The following is a 21,441-nucleotide window of genomic DNA, read 5'->3' on the forward strand; positions in this document are numbered from 1 at the left end:
ACCCTGAGATCAAAAGCCACAGGCTACTGACCAAGCCAGCCAGGTGACCCATCATCTCTGTATTCTTCACAGCAACAGAGTTTCTTGTATGTAGTAGCTGTTCAAAAATATTTTTTGAGCTTGAATAATCTTTCTTTATAATTTTTAGCTATAACGAGATTTTATTCATACACTCAGATTATTTTATGTAATAGTATACTTTATTCATCACTCTGAATTTGATCTTAAAAAATGTCTTCATTCCATTAAAAAGGCAATGCTAGTCATCTTTCCTCACTTATGAAGTTAAGGAATATTTCTTTCATTTTAAGTTCTTTCTTTTACTTCTAGCTCACTAGGCAGTATCACAGTCCTATGAACTGCTAAGTAAAATTTCCTTTGCTAACACCAAACATAATTCTTTTTTTTTTTTTTTTTAAATTTTTTTTTCAACATTTATTTATTTTTGGGACAGAGAGAGACAGAGCATGAACGGGGGAGGGGCAGAGAGCGAGGGAGACACAGACTCAGAAACAGGCTCCAGGCTCTGAGCCATCAGCCCAGAGCCCGACGCGGGGCTCGAACTCACGGACCGCGAGATCGTGACCTGGCTGAAGTCGGACGCTTAACCGACTGCGCCACCCAGGCGCCCCCAAACATAATTCTTAAAACAAAAACAAAAACAAAAACAAAAACAAATATCCCCAAATAACAAATTCCTAATAATTACAAAATTCTGTGTAGAAGCTTAAAACGTCCTTGACTTATACTTAAAGATTAGCCTTTAAAAAAGTAAGCAGAAATATATGCTAACATTTTCTTAGTGGTTATTTAGAAACATTACCAGTTTATGTGTTAGGCTCTACACTAAGTTATATGTAGGGACCAAGAACCCAGTGATCAGATTGCCCTCCAATTAATGCAAATTGCTCTCCATTATAAAGACACTGGGTACAAAATAAGTTGAGGCCAGGGAAGATAGCTTGAATAGGACAGAAGGTAAGAGTAACTGATGTCTAGCAAAGACTCAGAAATAAAGTTGGTCAAGTAGTAAGGGCCAGATTACAGAGTCTTCAAACCTAAAAAGAGGAATTTATGTCTTATGTGGTAAGAAGTAAAGACTATTATAATTTTTAGCAGAGTAATGGCATATAAACAGAAGAAATAATGAAACAGAGGGTATAGTCTCCCACATCAATGCCTGATCTGAATCCTGATTCCATCCCTAATTAGCTGTGTATTCTGGGGAAAGGTAGTTAACTTTTCTAAGTCCAGGTATCCTAGAGCAATAGCAACATTCAACTCTTACAGTTGTTATGAACATGAAATTAAAAATGATAGGTGAAGCACTTAACATAATGCTTAGCACATACTAACAACACGATGAGCACAATGAATGCTATTCCTATGTTAAATGAATGTGATCAAAAGATGTAGGCTGATAGGGGGCTACCTGGTACTAGAAAGTAGCAATGGAAATTTAGAAGAACAGACCCCTTTCAAAGACTATTTGGTGACTGTCAGAAGGTATGATTTAGAGGAAAGGGAGGGAGGGATGGAAAAGAAAGAAAGAGAGAGATATATTATTCACTTTGGGTACTTAGTATCTGAGTTCCTTCTCATGCAAGGGGAAGTTTCCACCGTAGGAAAGAGCTTTGATGAGAGGCAGAAACCCATCTACCATGAAGCTGAAAAGACAGATATTGATCCTCATTGTCCTTGGAGGCTTAGGGCCCAGGAAGCTGGTAAAAATGGATGCTTAAACCTAGGATTTAAAATCTAAGGCAGGCATTATAAAGAAGGTGCAGTGGATATAGTTCCTGCCCATTTCTCAACAGCCTTCTTTATCTGCTTAAATGAGCCAGAGTTGGTATCCACTGAAAGACACTGAATTACAGTTCCGAGTCCTCGAGTCTGGGAGACATGGGTCAGAACACACAAAATTTGAGATGAAAGTTGGAGAACAAACATATTTTATACAAGTTGGAAATATGAGCATAAAAGCAACACAATGGTATAAGCAATATAGAAATAACCGTTAAAGCCTTGAAAAAGAGAGGGAAAGATGGAGAGGAAGAAGTGCCAGTAACGATTACAAAGCTGAGCACCAGTTCCAAGCATATAGTAAACACTTAATAAGTCTTTGCAGATTGATTGCCTGGACTGTAGAGTGCTCCAAAAATGCCAAATATTTATACTATAACTCTCATCAGTTATCTAACTTTATGTATTTCTGTAGCATTCAGTGATGAAGCCTATATTTAGAACTTCAGCATCTATAAATACATAGGACTCTATTATGTTCTGTGGGATAATATCTACAGCTATATCTTTGTTAACATGAGGCTAAAAGTTAAATCACAATAAAAGACTTTCGATTAGAGCTCATAGTTTTATATTCTTTATTTTTTTTATTATTTTTTTTTTTTTATATTCTTTAAAGATATCAGGTAGAAAAGAAGTCTTTGAATGTGAATAATGCATGAAGGGCTTAAGTCATACAAATAATTCAAGAGATGGCAAAGGACAACCTTCATTTATCTGGCAAATATTTATTGATGCTATCTATGGGCAAGGCACTGATCTAGGCTCTGTGGGATATATTCTTGAAAAAAACAAAAAGCAAAAAACAAAAAAACCAAGTTTCTTGCTTTCCAGAGCTTACTTGTGGGTAAGAGGTAGACGATAAATCAATGGATCAGGTGCTATGAAGAAACATAAGTAGAGGAACAAGACAGAAAGAGGTAGGCCAAAGATTAGAGAGTGATGAACAGGTGATGACTGGCCATGGAAGTCTTCTTTGGTAAATTGATGTCTGGGAATCTAAGTGAATAAATTCTGCGAGGCATTCCAACATCAGAGCACATAGCATTCCAGTGAGAGGGAACAGCTAATATCCCCAGTGTGGGATAATGTTTGGCTTGTTACGTGAACAGGGAGGCCAGCGGGGCTAGAACACAAAAGAGTGGAGAAGTGGAATGAATGAGCTGAGCTCAGAAAGGTAGTCTAAAGTCAGACAGGTGTTGTCAGGGAATTTCAGGCAGCTATTAGTACTAGGAAATCAGAGGGAGATCAATGTACACTGAGAGATAATACACAGAAAGCTTCTAGCACAATACCTGACATTGGGTAGGCACTATATGAGGTATTTGTTACTATTATTGTTACTATTAGTAAAAACTGTTACAAGAACAACACAAAGAATTCCCAGATACCTTTGGTACAGATTTCCCAAATATTGAGGTTTTATATTTGCTCTCACTATATACGGGTATGTAGAATTTTTTTTTTCCTGAACTGTTTAAGTTGTAGAAATGATACCTTGTACCCTAAATACTTCAGTGTGTCTTCCTCAAGACAAGAAACCCTATCACAAAACCACAATACAATGATCAAAATCTGGAAATTAACATTTATACAATGCTGTCATCTAATCTACAGACTTAATTTGGATCTTATCATTTGTTCCAATTATGTCCTTTATAGCAAAAGAAATTCAAGATGATGCATTATAATAGTTGTCATATTTCTTCAGTCTCCTGAAATGTGGAATAATTCCTGAATCTTTTCTGTATTTCATGATATTAGCATTTTGGAAAACTACAGACAGACTAGTTATTTTGTAGAATGTCTCTCAACTTGGATTTGTTTGTTTCTTTCCTCATGATTAAGTTTGGATTATACACTTTTGGCAAGCGTAACTACAGATGTACAGCTGAGTTCTTCTTACTGTCTCCCACAAGAGGAACATACTACTGATTAGTCTCGTTACTGGCAATAAGACATCGATCATTTGGTTAAGGTGCTGTCTGCCACGTTTCTCCACTGTAAAGATACTATTTCACCCTTTGTAACTACTAAGCAAGTGGTTGGAAGATACTTGGAGGCTAATTATCCTGTTCTCAAACCTTCACCTACTGATTGCAGCATCTATGAATGATTCTTGACTGAACTAGTTATCATTAAGGTGGTTGCCAAATGGTACTTTTTCTAGTCCCATCTTTCCTTCTATATTTATTAGTTGGCATTCAAAGAAAACCTTTCCCTTCTCCAATCTTTATTTGTGTAAGAGTGGGCTCATGCATCCTTACTGATTTACTAAATGATAATCTTTTATCATCATTATCTATTTTGATGCTGAAATTATCCTAGATTTGGACAGTAGTAGCCTCTACAAATGGCCTCTTCTGTCCCTTGACTGTCTCCATTATTCTTTGACCACTTCTTTACTTTCTGGCACTACAAGATGTGCTGGGTTTATCTTGTCTTTTTTCAGTCCTGGAAACAGCCATTTCTCTAAAAAAGCTCATTGGCCATATGTATTACTAATTACAGTTCTTTTTTCCCCTCTTCCCCCAAATGAAAAATGATTTAATACCTTTTGTTGAATCCATTCCTCCAACTGCAAAGAGTGTTCCAACCGTTGACTTTCTAGGTTTTGTCCGAGGGCTTTGTAACATGGGTCGTCTCTCTGGTAATAAGTGGTACTTCATCGCTTCCATAATAAGTTTCTGACATTCTATATCATCCCGGAAAAGTGCATTATTTTCCATATCTGCCAGGAACTAGAAAAGAATAGGGAGTATGTACACCGAGTGACCAAGAAAATAGTAATGAAAAGAATAACCTATATAGTTCACAAATGGGAATTATCTCATTGAGAAAAAAAAATCCATGTGTGGACATCTATTTTTAACTAAAATCTGCAATATTTACAGGATTTACATTTTAAATTTCATTGAAAAACATAAACTGACCAGATAACTGGTATGCTCTAAAACCTGAGTGGTGCTTATCTCCGGGTAGTGGGAAAACTGCTGCTTCCTAAATAAACTTTTTTACTGCTTTTCTATATTGTTTAGATTTTCTAAAATAAATCATTTTACTTTTTCTTTTTATTTAATTTATTTTTTTATTTACATCCAAGTTAGTTAGCATATAGTGCAACAATGATTTCAGGAGTAGATTCTTTAATGCCCCTTACCCATTTAGCCCATCCCCTCTCCCACAACCCCTCCAGAAACCCTCTGTTTGTTCTCCATATTTAAGAGTCTCTTATGTTTTGTCCACCTCCCTGTTTTTATATTATTTTTGCTTCCCTTATGTTCATCTGTTTTGTCTCTTAAAGTCCTCATATGAGTGAAGTCATATGATTTTTGTCTTTCTTGGACTAATTTTGCTTAGCATAATACCCTCCAGTTCCATCCACGTAGTTGCAAATGGCAAGATTTCATTCTTTTTGATTGCCGAGTAATACTCCATTGCATATATATACCACATCTTCTTTATCCGTTCATCCATCGATGGACATTTGGGCTCTTTCCATACTTTGGCTATTGTTGATAATGCTGCTATAAACATTGGGGTGCTTGTGCCCCTTCAAAAGAGCATACCTCTATCCCTTGGATAAATGCCAAGTAGGGCAATTGCTGGGTCGTGGGTAGTTCTATTTTTAATTTTTTGAGGAACATCCATACTGTTTTACAGAGTGGCTGCATCAGCTTGCATTGCCACCAGCAATGCAAAAGAGATCCTCTTTCTCGGCATCCTCATCAACATCTGTTGTTGCCTGAGTTGTTAATGTTAGTCATGCTGATAGGTGTGAGGTGGTATCTCATTGTGGTTTTGATTTGTATTTCTCTGATGATGAATGATGTGGAGCATTTTTTCATGTGTCTGTCAGACATTTGGATGTCTTCTTTGGAGAAGTGTCTACTCACGTCTTTTGCCCATTTCTTCACTGCATTATTTGTTTTTTGGGTGTTGAGTTTGATCAGCTCTTTATAGATTTTGGATACTAACCCTTTATCTGATTGTTATTTGCAACTATCTTCTCCTATTCTATTGGCTTCCTTTTAGTTTTGCTGATTGTTTCCTTTGCTGTGCAGAAGCTTTTTATTTTGATGAGATCCCAATAGTTCATTTTTGCTTTTGTTTCCCTTGCCTCCGGAGACATGTTGAGTAAGAAGTTGCTGTGGCCAAGGTCAAAGAGGTTTTTGCCTGCTTTCTCCTCGGGGATTTTGATGGCTTCCTGTCTTACATTGAGGTCTTTCTTCCATTTTGAGTTTATTTTTGTGTATGGGGTAAGAAAGTGATCCAGGTTCATTTTTCTATATGTCGCTGTCCGGTTTTCCCAGCACCACTTGCTGAAGAGACTGTCTTTATTCTATTGGATATTCTTTCCTGCTTTGTCAAAGATTAGTTGGCCATACATTTGTGGGTCCATTTCTGGGTTCTTTCTCTATTCTGTTCCATTGATCTGAGTGTCTGTTTCTGTGCCATTACTTCTTCAATTAGAAATAATTTTGGGGCACCTGGGTGGCTCAGTCGGTTAAGCGGCCGACTTCAGCTCAGGTCATGATCTCGCAGTCTGTGAGTTCGAGCCCCGCGTCGGGCTCTGTGCTGACAGCTCAGAGCCTGGAGCCTGTTTCAGATTCTGTGTCTCCCTCTCTCTGACCCTCCCCCATTCATGCTCTGTCTCTCTCTGTCTCAAAAATCAATAAACATTAAAAAAAAAGAAATAATTTTAACTGAAGAAGAATAATTATAAATAGAAGTTGACTAATGACTGCGTTTACCTGAACTACCTATACAGTGCTCAAAGAACAAGAGCAAAAACAACTTACCAATTTCTTAGGTGGAAGAGAACTCTAAATGGTGATTATCCTAAAGGAATTTAAATCCCTTGTGCTTCACTAAATCCCATTTTTTTAACTTATGTAATTTTATGCAAAGGTATAGATATGGTTTCATCCTGCCTTTTAAAAAATGCATTTCTTTTCTTTTTGTGCTTGTTTCTACATCCACCTCCCTACCCCTATATTACTGTATTTCTTTCACTTGGGCTATTGATCCATGTGAAATTAATTTTTATATAGAGTACGAGTTGAGGAATATTTTAATCTCCTTCCAGGTGGATGGCCAATTCAGTACTAGCACCATTTATTAAACAATCCCCTCCATTTCCAAGTAAATAGAAACTTGGTTATACATTACATTCTCAAAAATACATCTCAGGATATATGAGACCTGTTTTCTGAATCTTTAGTCTTTTCCATTGATCTATTACTATTCTGATACCATAATTTTTTAGTGTCTTTATGACATATTCTGATTTTTTTATTTAAATATACCACTACTGGGGCGCCTGGGTGGCTCAGTCGGTTAAGCGTCCGACTTTGGCTCAGGTCATGATCTTGTGGTTGGTGAGTTCGAGCCCCGCATCAGGCTCTGTGCTGACAGCTCAGAGCCTGGGACCTGTTTCGGATTCTGTGTCTCCCTCTCTTTCTGACCCTCCCCCGTTCATGCTCTGTCTCTCCCTGTCTCAAAAATAAATAAATGTTAAAACAACAACAACAACAATATATTAAAAAATAAATAAATAAATATACCACTACTGTTCATTTTCATAGTTTTCTTGACTGTTTTTGAGTCTTTACTTTTCATATAAGCTTAAGATATATTTATCTAATTCCCCTTCACCATCTCGATCCTGTTGGAATTCTATTATGAACTTCATTAAATTATTTATTAATTTTGGAAGAATTTACATTTTTATGACATCAAGTCTTTCCATTTAGGAAGCCTTACCATTTGTTGTATACCTTTCTTCATATAGGTCTTATGCCTTTCTTTTATTAAATACACATATTTAATATACATATTACATAATTGATTTTTATTGCTACTGGGAAGGGATTTTTAAATTTTCATTTTGCATATATTTTGCAAGAGGAGACACAAATCTTTGGTTATTGTATATTTGTTTATAATCTACTATTTTACAACATTCCTGTATATCACTCTAGTTATTAGGCATAATATCATTATCATAATCATCACCAAACAGGGATAGTGGACATTTCTAATATGTATGCCAATTACTTCATTTTTATTTTATTATTACAATTGCTAAAACGTTCAAAGCAATGTTAAATAATTAGGATGAAACAGAGTACCCGTTTCTGGTTTGAACTGATACAGTTATAGTGTATGACTATTAAGGATGAAAGTCAATACAGCATCTAGTAATTTTATTATATTTAGGCTGTTTTCATCTCTTCCTATTTTACGTCATCATTTTAAAACTAAGAATGGTTCCTACATTCTTTCTGAATGCCCTTTATACATCCATTGACATGATCATATGGCTTTTTCACCTTTTTTTTTTTTTAATTTTTTTTTTTTCAACATTTTTTATTTATTTTTGGGACAGAGAGAGACAGAGCATGAACGGGGGAGGGGCAGAGAGAGAGGGAGACATGGAATCGGAAACAGGCTCCAGGCTCTGAGCCATCAGCCCAGAGCCCGACGCGGGGCTCGAACTCACGGACCGTGAGATCATGACCTGGCTGAAGTCGGACGCTTAACCGACTGCGCCACCCAGGCGCCCCAGGCTTTTTCACCTTTAAGTTACTGACATAATAATTATTTTGACAGATTTCCTGAAACTCAATCATTCTTATATTTCTGGAACAAGACTTTCCTGGTCATAGTGTATCATCCTTTTGACACACTGCAGGAATGCATTTGATAATATAAGGTATATTTTACTAAATATATTTTAGTAAACCTGCCAACTTGTGCAGCCATTACCATAAACCATTTTGGAGCATTTTGATCACCCTACTTAGACCCTGCATACCTGTTTGCTGTTTAATCTCTGTTCTCATCTCCTATTTCATGTGCCAATCTGTCTCTATAGATTTGAAGGTTTTTTTTTTTTTTATGTTTCATATAAAGTCATATACTGTGTGGTATCTTGTGTCTTCCTTTTTTACATTTAGTGTGTTTTTGAGGTTCAGCCATGTGTAGCATGTATTAGTACTTAATTTCTTTTATACAAAAAATTTTTTTTTTTAAATTTTTTTTTTTTTCAACATTTATTTATTTTTGGGACAGAGAGAGACAGAGCATGAACGGGGGAGAGGCAGAGAGAGAGGGAGACACAGAATCGTAAACAGGCTCCAGGCTCTGAGCCATCAGCCCAGAGCCTGACGCGGGGCTTGAACTCACGGGCCGCGAGATCGTGACCTGGCTGAAGTTGGACGCTTAACCGACTGCGCCACCCAGGCGCCCCAAAAATTTTTTTATTGCAGTCGACACACAATGTTACATTAGTTTCAGGTGTACAACATAGTGATTCAATAACTCTATACGTTATGCTATGTTCACCACAAATGTATGCTCACCATCTATCACTGTACAACACTATTACAATATCATTGACTATATTTCCTATGCTGTATCTTTTACAACTATGACTTATCTATTCCATATCAGGAAGCCTGTATCTCCCACTTCCCTTCACCCATTTTACCCATTTCCCCACCCTCACTGCTCTGGCAACCATCACTTTGTTCTCTGTATTTATGGATCTGTTTCTTTCTTTCTATTTTTTTTTATTTTTAAAATATGTATTTATTTTTGAGAGAGACAGGGAGAGGGCAGAAAGAGAGGGGGACAGAGGATCTGAAGTGGGCTCTGTGCTGACAGCACTGAGCCCAATTTGGGGCTTGAACCCATGAACTGTGAGATCATGACTTGAAGTGACGTCGGATGCCTGATGGACTGAGCCACCCACACCCACCCAGGGTCTGGATTTTTGTTTGTTTGTTTTGTTTTTAGATTCCACATATAAGTTAAATCACTTGGTATTTGTCTTTCTCTGACTTCTTTCACTTAGCATAATACCTTCTAGGCCTATCCATGTTGTCACAAATGGCAAGATCTCATCCTTTTTTTATGGCTGAGTAGTATTGCAGTACATGTGCCTCTGTGTGTGTGTGTGTGTGTGTGTGTGTAGACCACATTTTCTTTATCCATTCATCTAGAGATGGGTTGCTTCCATATCTTAGCTATTGTAAGTAAAGCTGCAATAAACACAGGGGTGTATATATCTTTTTGAATTAGTGTCTTTGTTTTCTTTGGGTAAATACCCAGTAGTGGAATTGTTGGGCCATAGGGTAGTTCTATTTTTAATTTTTTGAAGAACTTCCATACTATTTTTCCATAGTGGCTATGCCAATTTACATTCCTAGCAACAGTGCACAAGGGTTCCTTGGTACTTCATTTCTTTTTATTGCTGAATAATATTCCATTGATTGATGTACCACATTTTGTCTATCTGTTCACAGTTGATGGACACAGATTATTTCTAGTTTTCGGCTATCATGAATAAAGCTGCTAAGAACATTTGCATGCAAGTCTTTATGTAGGTAAATGCTTTCATTTCTCTTGGGTAGATACCTAGATGTAGAATTGCTGGGCCATGTGGTAAATACATGTTAACTTTTAAAGAAACTGCCAAACCATTTTTCAAGTAGCTGCATCATTTTATGTTCCCACAGGCAATATATGAGGGTTCCTGTTTGTCCACATTCACACCAACAACTGTTACTATTTCCTTTTATTTTAGCCATTTGAGTTGGTGGGAAATACAGCTTTACTTTGCAAATACAAATGAATAATAATGTTGAGAATATGTTCCTATTTTGATAAAGGAAGAGTCTCTAACAAAAGTCACTGTTGGGGCGCCTGGGTGGCGCAGTCGGTTAAGCGTCCGACTTCAGCCAGGTCACGATCTCGCGGTCCGTGAGTTCAAGCCCCGCGTCAGGCTCTGGGCTGATGGCTCGGAGCCTGGAGCCAGTTTCCGATTCTGTGTCTCCCTCTCTCTCTGCCCCTCCCCCGTTCATGCTCTGTCTCTCTCTGTCCCAAAAATAAATAAACGTTGAAAAAAAAATTAAAAAAAAAAAAAAAGTCACTGTAAAAAACGTTTGTGGCATTTGGAAACTGAGTAGAGTATGCTAATGGAAAAAAAGCCAAATTAAGACATAAGTCTCAGGACCTCTGCCAGAGTATAAATTATGGTATTAATTATTCCATATTTTTCTATGCACACAAAATATAATTATACTTGCTACAGAAACCATTACCGAATATGCACTGAGTTGGCTCATTTAGATTGACCTTAATGTTCATATTACTTCTGTTATACAGAATTACTTCAGTCCTTTCTAAATAAAAACTAATGTGAAAAAAATGTAGAAAATAGGGGCTCCTGAGTGGCTCAGTTAGTTAGGTATCCAACTCTTGGTTTTAGCTCAGGTCATGATCTTATGGTTCCTTGGTTCGAGCCCTGCATTGGGCTTTGCACTGACAGCAATGAGAGGGTGGGGGCTGCTTGGGATTTTCTTTCTGCCCCTCTCCCATTTGCACTCTCTCAAAATAAATAAATGAACTTAAAAAGACAAAAAACAAAACCGTAGGAAGTAAAGTCTTGGGAAACTTAAAAGTTACTGCAATTTGAAGTAAGATATATTTTTAAACATGCTAACAGTCTCTCTATGAATAAGTAGAGAGATGAAAGCCATTAATCCAAGCATCAGATTAATCAAACGGAAGGTACCAGGAATCATTTAGAAAATCATTCAGGAGGCGCTGAGAGAGAACTAAAAACCACTCTTGTATACTCTGCATGTTAGGTGAACACATGTGTCTTCCCTGCCACTAGAGAATGACAAATTACTTAAATGAAGGCATTAAGGAAATAGAAATATTTTTAATGTGTAAATTTTTATCTTCACTCTCACACTTGATCTCATATGACTATTTTTCTAAAACAGCCCCCTCCAATACTACTTAAAGTAAAAAAATACAATGTGAATGATTTCTCAATTCTATAGGCTTTAAAAGATGTTTTGGTATAAAAAATGTGTAAATCAAAAGAATAGAAAAGGTAAGTACTGGCTCATTTTATGTTTTTTTACTTTTAGTAGAAAACAATAATAAGAATTGAGAACAGAATTGTGAAGACCAAGATACTTGTACTACAGGCTAACCATTGGAAACTCTGAGAATGTACATGTCAAAATATTTTAAATAATGTACATCTGTCCTAGTATTTCTATCCACATTGTTTAAAATTTGATCAAATAGAAAAGCTTGTAATATATTCAAGGATAAAACAAAAAAACACAAATATGTATCTTCTAGATTATTCACAGTTAAAAAAATACACAGTAAGTCACACGAAAATGATCATTTGGTAGAGGATTACAATTACATACAATTATACACATATATACAATTATTTCCTAGGTCATTTTAGGGATCTACTGTGAGCGACACTACACTAGAATTACTATATGTAAAAGCATCCCTTCTCGCTAGACTGAATAGTGTTTCATATTAATAGAGTAGGGTAAAAGTTCATCGAGAAAGGAACGATTTTACAGAAGTAAATTCTTTCTTTTAACTTTATTATTTTTTAAATTTTTATTTATTTTATTTTAATTCCAGCATAGTTGACATACAGTGTTATATTAGTTTCAGGTGTACAATATAGTGATTTAACAATCCTATAAATTATTCAGTGCTCATCATAAGTGTACTCTTAATCCCCTTCACCTATTTACAAAAGTAAATTTAAAAAAAAATTTTTTTTTTCAACGTTTATTTATTTTTGGGACAGAGAGAGACAGAGCATGAACGGGGGAGGGGCAGAGAGAGAGGGAGACACAGAATCAGAAACAGGCTCCAGGCTCTGAGCCATCAGCCCAGAGCCTGACGTGGGGCTCAAACTCCCGGACGGCGAGATCATGACCTGGCTGAAGTCGGACGCTTAACCGACTGTGCCACCCAGGCGCCCCCAAAAGTAAATTTTTTAGGTAACTGGACCTAATGGCAATTAAAAAAAAATTTTTTTTTTTTAATGTTTATTTATTCTTGAGACAGAGACAGAGCGTGAACAGGGGAGGGGCAGAGAGAGAAGGAGACACAGAATCCGAAGCAGGCTCCAGGCTCTGAGCTGTCAGCACAGAGCCTGTCATGGGGCTCAAACACACAGACCACGAGATCATGACCTGAGCTAAAGTCGGACGCTCAACTGACTGAGCCACCCAGGTGCCCCCCTCATGGCAATTTTTTAATATTAGTCACTATTATTTGATATGCACTAGACAATTTAAATAATTGTAATATTTTCCTATCTTTTAAAATAAAACATACAGAATAAAATCCAACATTTTCTTGATGGTTTTAGAGTCCTCTTCCAAACTTCCATTGCTTAGGGGTGCCTGGGTGGCTCAGTCAGTTAAGCTTCTGACTCTTGATTTCAGCTCAGGTCATGATGTCACAGTTCATGGGATGGAGCCCTACATCTGGCTATAGCACAAAGCGTACTTGGGATTCTCTCTCTTCCTCTCTTTCTCTGCCCTTCCCCTGCACACTCTCCTCTCTCTCTCAAAAATAAATACATAAACTTAAAAAAAAAAGACCTTCATCACTTGATAACCATAATTTTGCAAACTTGCAAGGAAAGAAAAAAAAAAACAAAAAAACCCTGCTAGTATTTCTAAGTGTCACAATAGTACAACATAGTATTATTAATGTAGAAAAGAAAAACATTGCTCAGAAAGGTGAAGTAACTTATTTATATCATACAGGGCAATGTAGTTTCCATCAGTCATCACTATTCATCTGCTAAGACATTGATTGTCAAACTAGAGTGTGCTTCAAATCCACATGAAGGCAAATTAAAATACAACCTACTAGGCCCCATCCCCAGAGTTTCAGATTTTTCAGGTATAGAATGGGGCCTAATAATTTGCATTTTAAGTTGTGTATCTGAGACTTTCTTCCTTCTTTAGAAAGACTTGGATTGCTATATATTTCCCTCTTATGACCACCTTTGCTGCATCGCAGAGGTTTTGGGCTGTGGTGTTATCATTTTCATTGGCTTCCATGTACTTTTTAATTTCCTCTAACTTCTTGGTTAGTCCATTCATTCTTTTTTTTTTAAATTTTATTTATTTTTTAAAATTTACATCCAAATTAGTAAGCATATAGTGAACAGGAGGAGTAGATTCCTTAATGCCCCTTACCCATTTAGCCCATCCCCCCCACAACCTGTCCAGCAACCCTCAGTTTGTTCTCCATATTTATGAGTGTCTTCTATTTTGTCCCCCTCCCTGTTTTTATATTATTTTTGTTTCTCTTCCCTTATGCACATCTGTTTTGTCTCTTAAAGTCCTCATATGAGTGAAGTCATATGATTTTTGTCTTTCTCTGACTAATTTCACTTAGCATAATACCCTCCAGTTCCATCCACATAGTTGCAAATGGCATGATTTCATTCTTTTTGATTGCCGAGTAATCCTCCATTGTATATATATATACCACATCTTCTTTATCCATTCATCCATCGATGGACATTTGGTCTTGTTCCATACTTTGGCTATTGTTGATAGTGCTGCTATAAACACGGGGGTGTGTGTATGTGTCCCTTCAAAACAGCACACCTGTATCCCGTGGATAAGTGCCTAGTAGTGCAATTGCTGGGTTGTAGGGTAGTTCTATTTTTAGTTTTTTGAGGAACCTCCATACTGTTTTCCAGGGTGGCTACACCAGCTTGCATTGCCACCAATAATGCAAAAGAGATCCTCTTTCTCTGCATCCTCGCCAACATCTGTTGTTGCCTGAGTTGTTAATGTGAGCCATTCTGACAGGTGTAAGGTGGTATCTCATTGTGGCTTTGATTTCTATTTCCCTGATGAAGAGTGATGTGGAGCATTTTTCGTGTCTGTCAGCCATGGATGTCTTCTTTGGAGAAGTGTCTATTCATGTCTTTTGCCCATTTCTTCACTGCATTATTTGTTTTTTGGGTGTTGAGTTTGATCAGTTCTTTATAGATTTTGGATACTAACTCTTTACCTGATATGTCATTTGCAAATATCTTCTCCCATTCTGTCGGTTGCCTTTTAGTTTTGCTGATTGTTTCCTTTGCTGTGCAGAAGCTTTTATTTTGATGAGTTCATTTTTGCTTTTGTTTCCTTTGCCTCCAGAGACGTGTTGAGTAAGAAGTTGTTGTGGCCAAGATCAAAGAGGTTTTTGCCTGCTTTCTCCTCGAGGATTTTGATGGCTTCCTGTCTTACATTGAGGTCTTTCATCCTGTGTGTGTGTGTGTGTGTGTGTGTGTGTGTGTGTGTGTGTGTATGGTGTAAGAAAGTGATCCAGGTTCATTCTTCTGCATGTTGCTGTCCGGTTTTCCCAGCACCACTTGCTGAAGAGACTGTCTTTATTCCATTGGATATTCTTTCCTGCTTTGTCAAAGATTAGCTGGCCATACATGTTTGGGTCCATTTCTGGGTTCTCTATTCTGTTCCATTGATCTGAGTGTCTGTTCTTCTGCCAGTACCATACTGTCTTGATGATTACAGCTTTGTAATATAGCTTGACATCTGGGATTGTGTGTGATGCCTCCAGCTTTGGTTTTGTTTTCAAGATTGCTTTGGCTATTCGGGGTCTTTTCTGGTTCCATACAAATTTTTAGGATTATTTGTTCTAGATCTGTGAAGAATGCTGTTGTTATTTTGATAGGGATTGCACTGAATATGTAGATTGCTTTGGGTAGTATCAACATTTTAACAGTATTTGTTCTTCCTATCTAGGAGCATGGAATCTTTTTCCATTTTTTTGTGTCTTGTTCAATTTCTTTCATAAGCTTTCTATACTTTTCAGCGTATAGATTTTTCACCTCTTGGTTAGATTTATTCCTAGGTATTTTATGGTTTTTGGTGCAACTGTAAATGGGATCGATTCCTTGATTTCTCTTTCTGTTGCTTCATTGTTGGTGTTTAGGAATGTAACCGATTTCTGTGCATTGATTTTATATCCTGCAACTTTGCTGAATTCATGAATCAGTTCTAGCAGTTTTTTGGTGGAATCTTTTGGGTTTTCCATATAGAGTATCATGTCATCTGCAAAGAGTGAAAGTTTGACCTCCTTCTGGCCCATTTGGATGCCTTTTATTTCTTTGTGTTGTCTGCCCATTCATTCTTTAGTAGGATGTTCTTTAGTCTCCCAAGTATTTGTTGTCTTCCCAACTTTTTTCTTGTGGTTGATTTTCAGTTTCATAGCATTGTGAACTAAAAATATGCAAGGTATGATCTCGACCTTTTTGTACTTGTTGAGGACTGATTTGTGTCCCATTATGTGATCTATTCTGGAGAATGTTCCATGTGCACTTGAGAGGAATGTGTACTTTGCTGCTTTAGGATGAAATGTTCTGTATATATCTGTTAAGTCCATCTGGTCCAGTGTGTCATTCAAAGCCATTGTTTCCTTATTGATTTTGTTTAGATGATCTTTCCATTGTTGTAAGTGGGGTGTTGAAATCCCCTACTATTTTGGTATTATTATCAATGAGTTTCTGTATATTTGTGATTAATTAATTTATATATTTGGATTCTTCTACGTTTGGGGCATAGATGTTTACAACTGTTAGGTCTTCTTGGTCAATAGACCCCTTAGTTATGATATAATGCCCTTCTTCATCTCTTATTAGACTTTTCATTTTAAAATCTAGATTGCCTGATATAAGTATGGCCACTCTGGCTTTCTCTTGGCGACCATTAGCATGATAGATGTTTCTCCATCCCCTTATTTTCAATTTGAAGGTGTTGTTAGGTCTAAAATGGGTCTCTTGTAAACATTAGGTAGATGGGTCTTGTTTTCTTATCCATTCTGTTACCCTATGTCTTTTGAATGGAGCATTTAGTCCATTGACATTTAGAGTGAGTACTGAAAGATATGAATTTATTACCATTGTGTGTTGCCTGTAAAGTTGGCATTTCTGGTGGTGTTCTCTGGTCCTTTCTAGCCTTTGTTGCTTTTGGTCTTTTTTGTTTTGTTTTGTCCTTTCTCTCCTCAGAGAGTCCCCCTTAAAATTTCTTGCCGGGCTGGTTTAGTGGTCACTAACTCTGACTTTTTCTTTGTGTGGGAAACTTTTCTTCTCTCCTTCTATTTTGAATGACAGCCTTGCTGGATAAAGAATTCTTCACTGCATATTTTTCTGATTCAGCATATTGAATATATCCTGCCACTCTTTTCTGGCCTGCCAAGTTTCTGTGGATAGGTCTGCTGCGAACCTGATCTGTCTTCCCTTGTAGATTAGGACTTTTTTTCCCTACTGCTTTCATGATTCTTTCCTTGTCTGTGTATTCTGTGAATTTGACTGATATGCCTTGTTGATGGTTTTTGTTGACTCTAATGGGAGTTCTCTGTGCTTCCTGGATTTTGATGTCTGTATCTTTTCCCAGGTTAGGAAAGTTTTGTGCTATCATTTGCTCACATAAACCTTCTACCCCTTTTTCTCTCTCTTCACCCTCTGGGACCCCTATAATCCAGATGTTATTTCTTTTTAATGAGTCACCGAGTTCTCTAATTCTTATATTTTATATTATATATATCTTATATATAAGAATATATTCTTATATTCTTTTGCCTTGGTTTCCCTCTTTTTTTATGCTTCATTCTTCTCCATAAGTTTGTCCTCTATATCGCTGAGTTGCTGCCTTGCTTCATCCATCCTTACCGCTGTGGCATCAATTCAAGACTGCATCTCAGTTATACCATTTTTAATTTCGTCCTGACTATATTTTACTTCTTTTATCTCCACAGAAAGGGATTCTATGCTTTTTTTCAACCCCAGTTAGTAATCTTATTATCATATTCTAAATTCTGGTTCAGACATCTTGCTTGTATCTGGGTTGATTAAGTCCCTGGCTGTCGTTTCTTCCTGTTCTTTCTTTTGGGGTGAATTCCTGCTGAGTTCTTGGTTCAAGTTACACAGATTGTTGAGTTAACCCTCAGATCAATATTTTAGGTGTGCAAGATGGTTTGGTGTTGTTCTAGCTGCATTTCAGGGACAAGAGACACAAGAAACTTCCATGCTGCTCTGCCATCTTGGTCCCTCCCCATAATTTGTATTTTAAACAACTTCCCAGGTGGTGCTGATCCTATACTTGGAGACCACAATTTGAAACAAATGGGCTAATCCAATGGATTTTCTGTCATTATCTTGTCTCTTTGAACAAGATCATAATATCTGATAATGTTAAAATTTCCTCCTTCTTAGACTGGAATCTCTTTTTAATCTTTATTTATTTTTGAGAGAGAGAGAGAGAGGGAGACACAGAATCTGAAGCAGGCTCCAGGCTCTGAGCTGTCAGCACAGAGCCCGACGTGGGGCTCGAACTCACAAACCGTGAGCTCATGACCTGAGCCAAAGTCAGACACTCAACCGACTGAGCCACCCAGGCGCCCCAGACTTGAATCTGTTTTTAACAGCACTCCAGTTATTTAGGCAGGTTTAGGAACTACCACTAAATCCTACTATTTCCTAGGGTTCCACTCCTAGTGCCCTTGTGTTCTCTTTGGTCATGTCATTCTCTTCCTTTTGGCTTCAACAACCTAATAATAAATTTTCAAAACTCCTTCCTAGACTCCAAGAGGATTAAAGGTACAAGAAGCTCTGGGAACATGATTCTTCCACTTTCTTCTCACCTTCAAAATCAGCTCTTCATCCTCAATTCCTTGTCTTAATTGACAGCACCTTCCTTAACCTACTTGGACAAATCAGAATCATTTTGGAGCCCTCTTTTATTTGTACCCTCCCCTTTCAACTGATCATTAACTTGTATCAATTCTAATTCCTAAATAGCTCTTGAGCCTGGTAATTTCTCTACCTCCACTGCCAGAGAGGGCTTAATTCACTTGCCTGAATCTAATAGTCTTCGTAATGGATTTCTACTTTGACCATTCCAATCCAATCTCTGCAACACTGTTAGAGGATCTTCCTAAATAAAATGTTAATTATGCCATTCTCTGTTTAAACTTTAGTGCTTCCTCAATGCTTCTGGGATAAAACACAAACTCTTTGGCATAACTAGAGATTCTCTGTTTCTCCACACCTTTTATTTCTGCTCTCAAGCCATGCAAGCACTCTTCAAATTCCAGGGCACGATGCATTGCTCATGACTCCATAACTAGGTATAATCTCCTATCTCTCCTGGGCTATCCTGCCCCCTCTTCTGGGTAGCTACTCGGATTATTTCCATAATGCCATGTTCATGTATCTATCACAGCCTACCTCTCATTATATTGTAATTACAAATTTATGTTTTAATCTATTTCTTCCTCAACTTGATATGCTTCTTCTCACCCAGCAATTTTACATATAGTACATTCAAGAGGCATAATGGTTCTGTGAGAATGGCACAGAACTTAACTTGGGTTCAAGTTCTACCTCCATCTTTTATTAGCTCTATATTAGTCAAGTAGCAAAGGCAAACAGAACTACAATGGAGAAGGACAGGAATTTATGCAATCACTTTATGATTTTGAGCATATGGTTTTACTTTTTTAGTCTGTTACTTCATTTGTACAACCGGTGTTAGACTAAATGGCTGCCTTTTAACTCTAAGATCTTATGCCTATGATTATCAGCAGTACCGTGGATAACAGAAATTTTAAAGAGTCATGCAAATACAGTATCATAAATATTTGAAACTGCAGCACTGAAGTCAATTATCAGGTTACTTAATTGCACAGATTTTTTTCAAAGTCTACTAGGATTTTTCACATTTCATTTTCTGTAATCTAGAAAAGGATAAGAAAAAAAATTCTGCAAAGTATCAGTAAAATATAACTCTCTTTTTTTAAAAAAAAAATTTTTTTTTTCAACGTTTATTTATTTTTGGGACAGAGAGAGACAGAGTATGAACCAGGGAGGGGCAGAGAGAGAGGGAGACACAGAATCGGAAACAGGCTCCAGGCTCTGAGCCATCAGCCCAGAGTCTGACGTGGGGCTCGAACTCCTGGACTGCGAGATCGTGACCTGGCTGAAGTCGGACGCTTAACCGACTGCGCCACCCAGGCGCCCCTATAACTCTCTTTTTAAAACCTGATTTCAAAGGACATGTTTTACAATGTTATTTTTCCTGAATTGTCATAAATTCATGCAGTTTCATTCCTATGAATTCATAGAAAATTCTTCCTTCCAAAGAGAAGATCTTTCTTATAAAGTATCAGCGTTAATTTTTGTCTCTATAAGGTAGACAGCAAACAGTAACTTTTGCTAACAATGGCTGGAAATAATACATAATGCCCAAGATAAATGCAGGTAAGATAAAACTGATGGCACTTGAAACAACAAAAATCTGATCTCGAGTAGTAACAGCTCATTCTTTCTTCACTTTCAAGGCCTCTTTCTCTATTCAAGCCTTCAAGATAAGCAGCAAAATAGGCAGTAGAAATTACTGTATAGAAGTCCCCCCTCCTAACCATGGGGGATATGTTCCAAGACCCTCAGTGGATGCCTGAAGCTGCAAATAGTACCGAACCCTGTGTACACTATGTTTTGTCCCTATACATACATACCTATGAAAAAGTTTAATTTAAAAACGAGGCACAGTAAGAGATTAACAACAATACCAAATAATAAAATAGAACAATTATAATACTGTAATACAAGTTACGTGAATTCAGCCTTTCTCTCTAAATATCTTATTGTACTGTACGTGCCCTTCTTTCTCTTGTGATGACAGAAGATGATAAAATGCCTGCGTGATGACCTGAAGTAAGGTGGATAACATAGGCACCGCGATGTAGTGTTAGGCTAACTAATGATCTGACAAGACGTCAGAAGGAGGATCATTTGCTTTCTGACCATGGCTGACTGTGGGTAACTGACACCACAAAACCAAACTGCTGATAAGGGGAGACTGCTGCACATTCCAGTTAGAACTGTACAAAGGGGGAACTATGCATGTAAATATGTTATGACTGATCACCTTGAATACACTAACTAGATGTCTCTCAATTCTAAAATGATGCTGATAATCCTACCATGATTATTTATAGCACATTTGGTTTCACAGAGCCCTTTTCTCATCTTTATAGTAATCCTGTGAGGCAGTCAAAGAGAATGTTATCTCCATCTGATAGACTAAGAGACTGAGGTGTGTGAAGATGCCCAGATACAGAATTTTAAAATGTCAGAGCTGGAACTCTTTATCATGTCTCAGTTTATATATCACCAGAATCCAGCATTTAGTGGATACTTAGGAAACATGTAGCAAATGAATTAATCGAATTTTTCTGGTTCCTAGTGTCCATTGCTACTTGCATTAGCAGCTTTACTAATTCTCAATTGCTAGGATAGGTTTCTAGTTGAGTCAAATAAAATTACTAACCCCTAAGTGAAAATGTTATTTAATTCATGCAATTTAGGTAGCCAGACCTTCTGGGTTGAATATATATATGCGGAGGGGCACCTGGGTGGCTCAGTTGGTTAAGCATCCAACTCTTGATTTTAGCTCAGGTTATGGTCTCACAGTTCATGAGATTGAGCCCCAGGCTGGGCTTTGTGCTCACAGCCCAGAGCCTGCTTAGGATTCTCTCTCTTCCCACCTCCCATGTGTGTGCATGCACACGTATTCTCTCTCAAAATAAATAAGCTTAAAAAAAGAAAACATAAGCAGAAATTTTTTTACCTAAGTATCGTTTCAACTATGCATTTCATAGGAGTATATGTAAAACGACCTTATCAGATAGAATAATCAAAGGAAAAAACTTACAGACATGTACATATTAACATAATTAGCATGAAGTAAATACTCA

General features: G+C 37.2%; 1 protein-coding gene across 6 annotated transcripts in view; it reads right to left on the bottom strand.

Annotated features, from left to right (window-relative positions):
* Window positions 1–21,441, bottom strand: part of KLHL5 (kelch like family member 5) — a 94,254-nt gene that overhangs the window by 28,308 nt on the left and 44,505 nt on the right. For all 6 annotated transcript variants that reach the window (XM_047856034.1, XM_047856037.1, XM_047856036.1 and 3 more), the window contains one exon: window positions 4,358–4,544. In XM_047856034.1, coding sequence (XP_047711990.1) covers window positions 4,358–4,544 — 187 coding nt within the window. The remainder of the gene's footprint in view (window positions 1–4,357; window positions 4,545–21,441) is intronic.

Source organism: Prionailurus viverrinus, chromosome B1, assembly GCF_022837055.1.
Source record: "Prionailurus viverrinus isolate Anna chromosome B1, UM_Priviv_1.0, whole genome shotgun sequence".
In the NCBI taxonomy this organism is placed as follows: domain Eukaryota; kingdom Metazoa; phylum Chordata; class Mammalia; order Carnivora; family Felidae; genus Prionailurus; species Prionailurus viverrinus.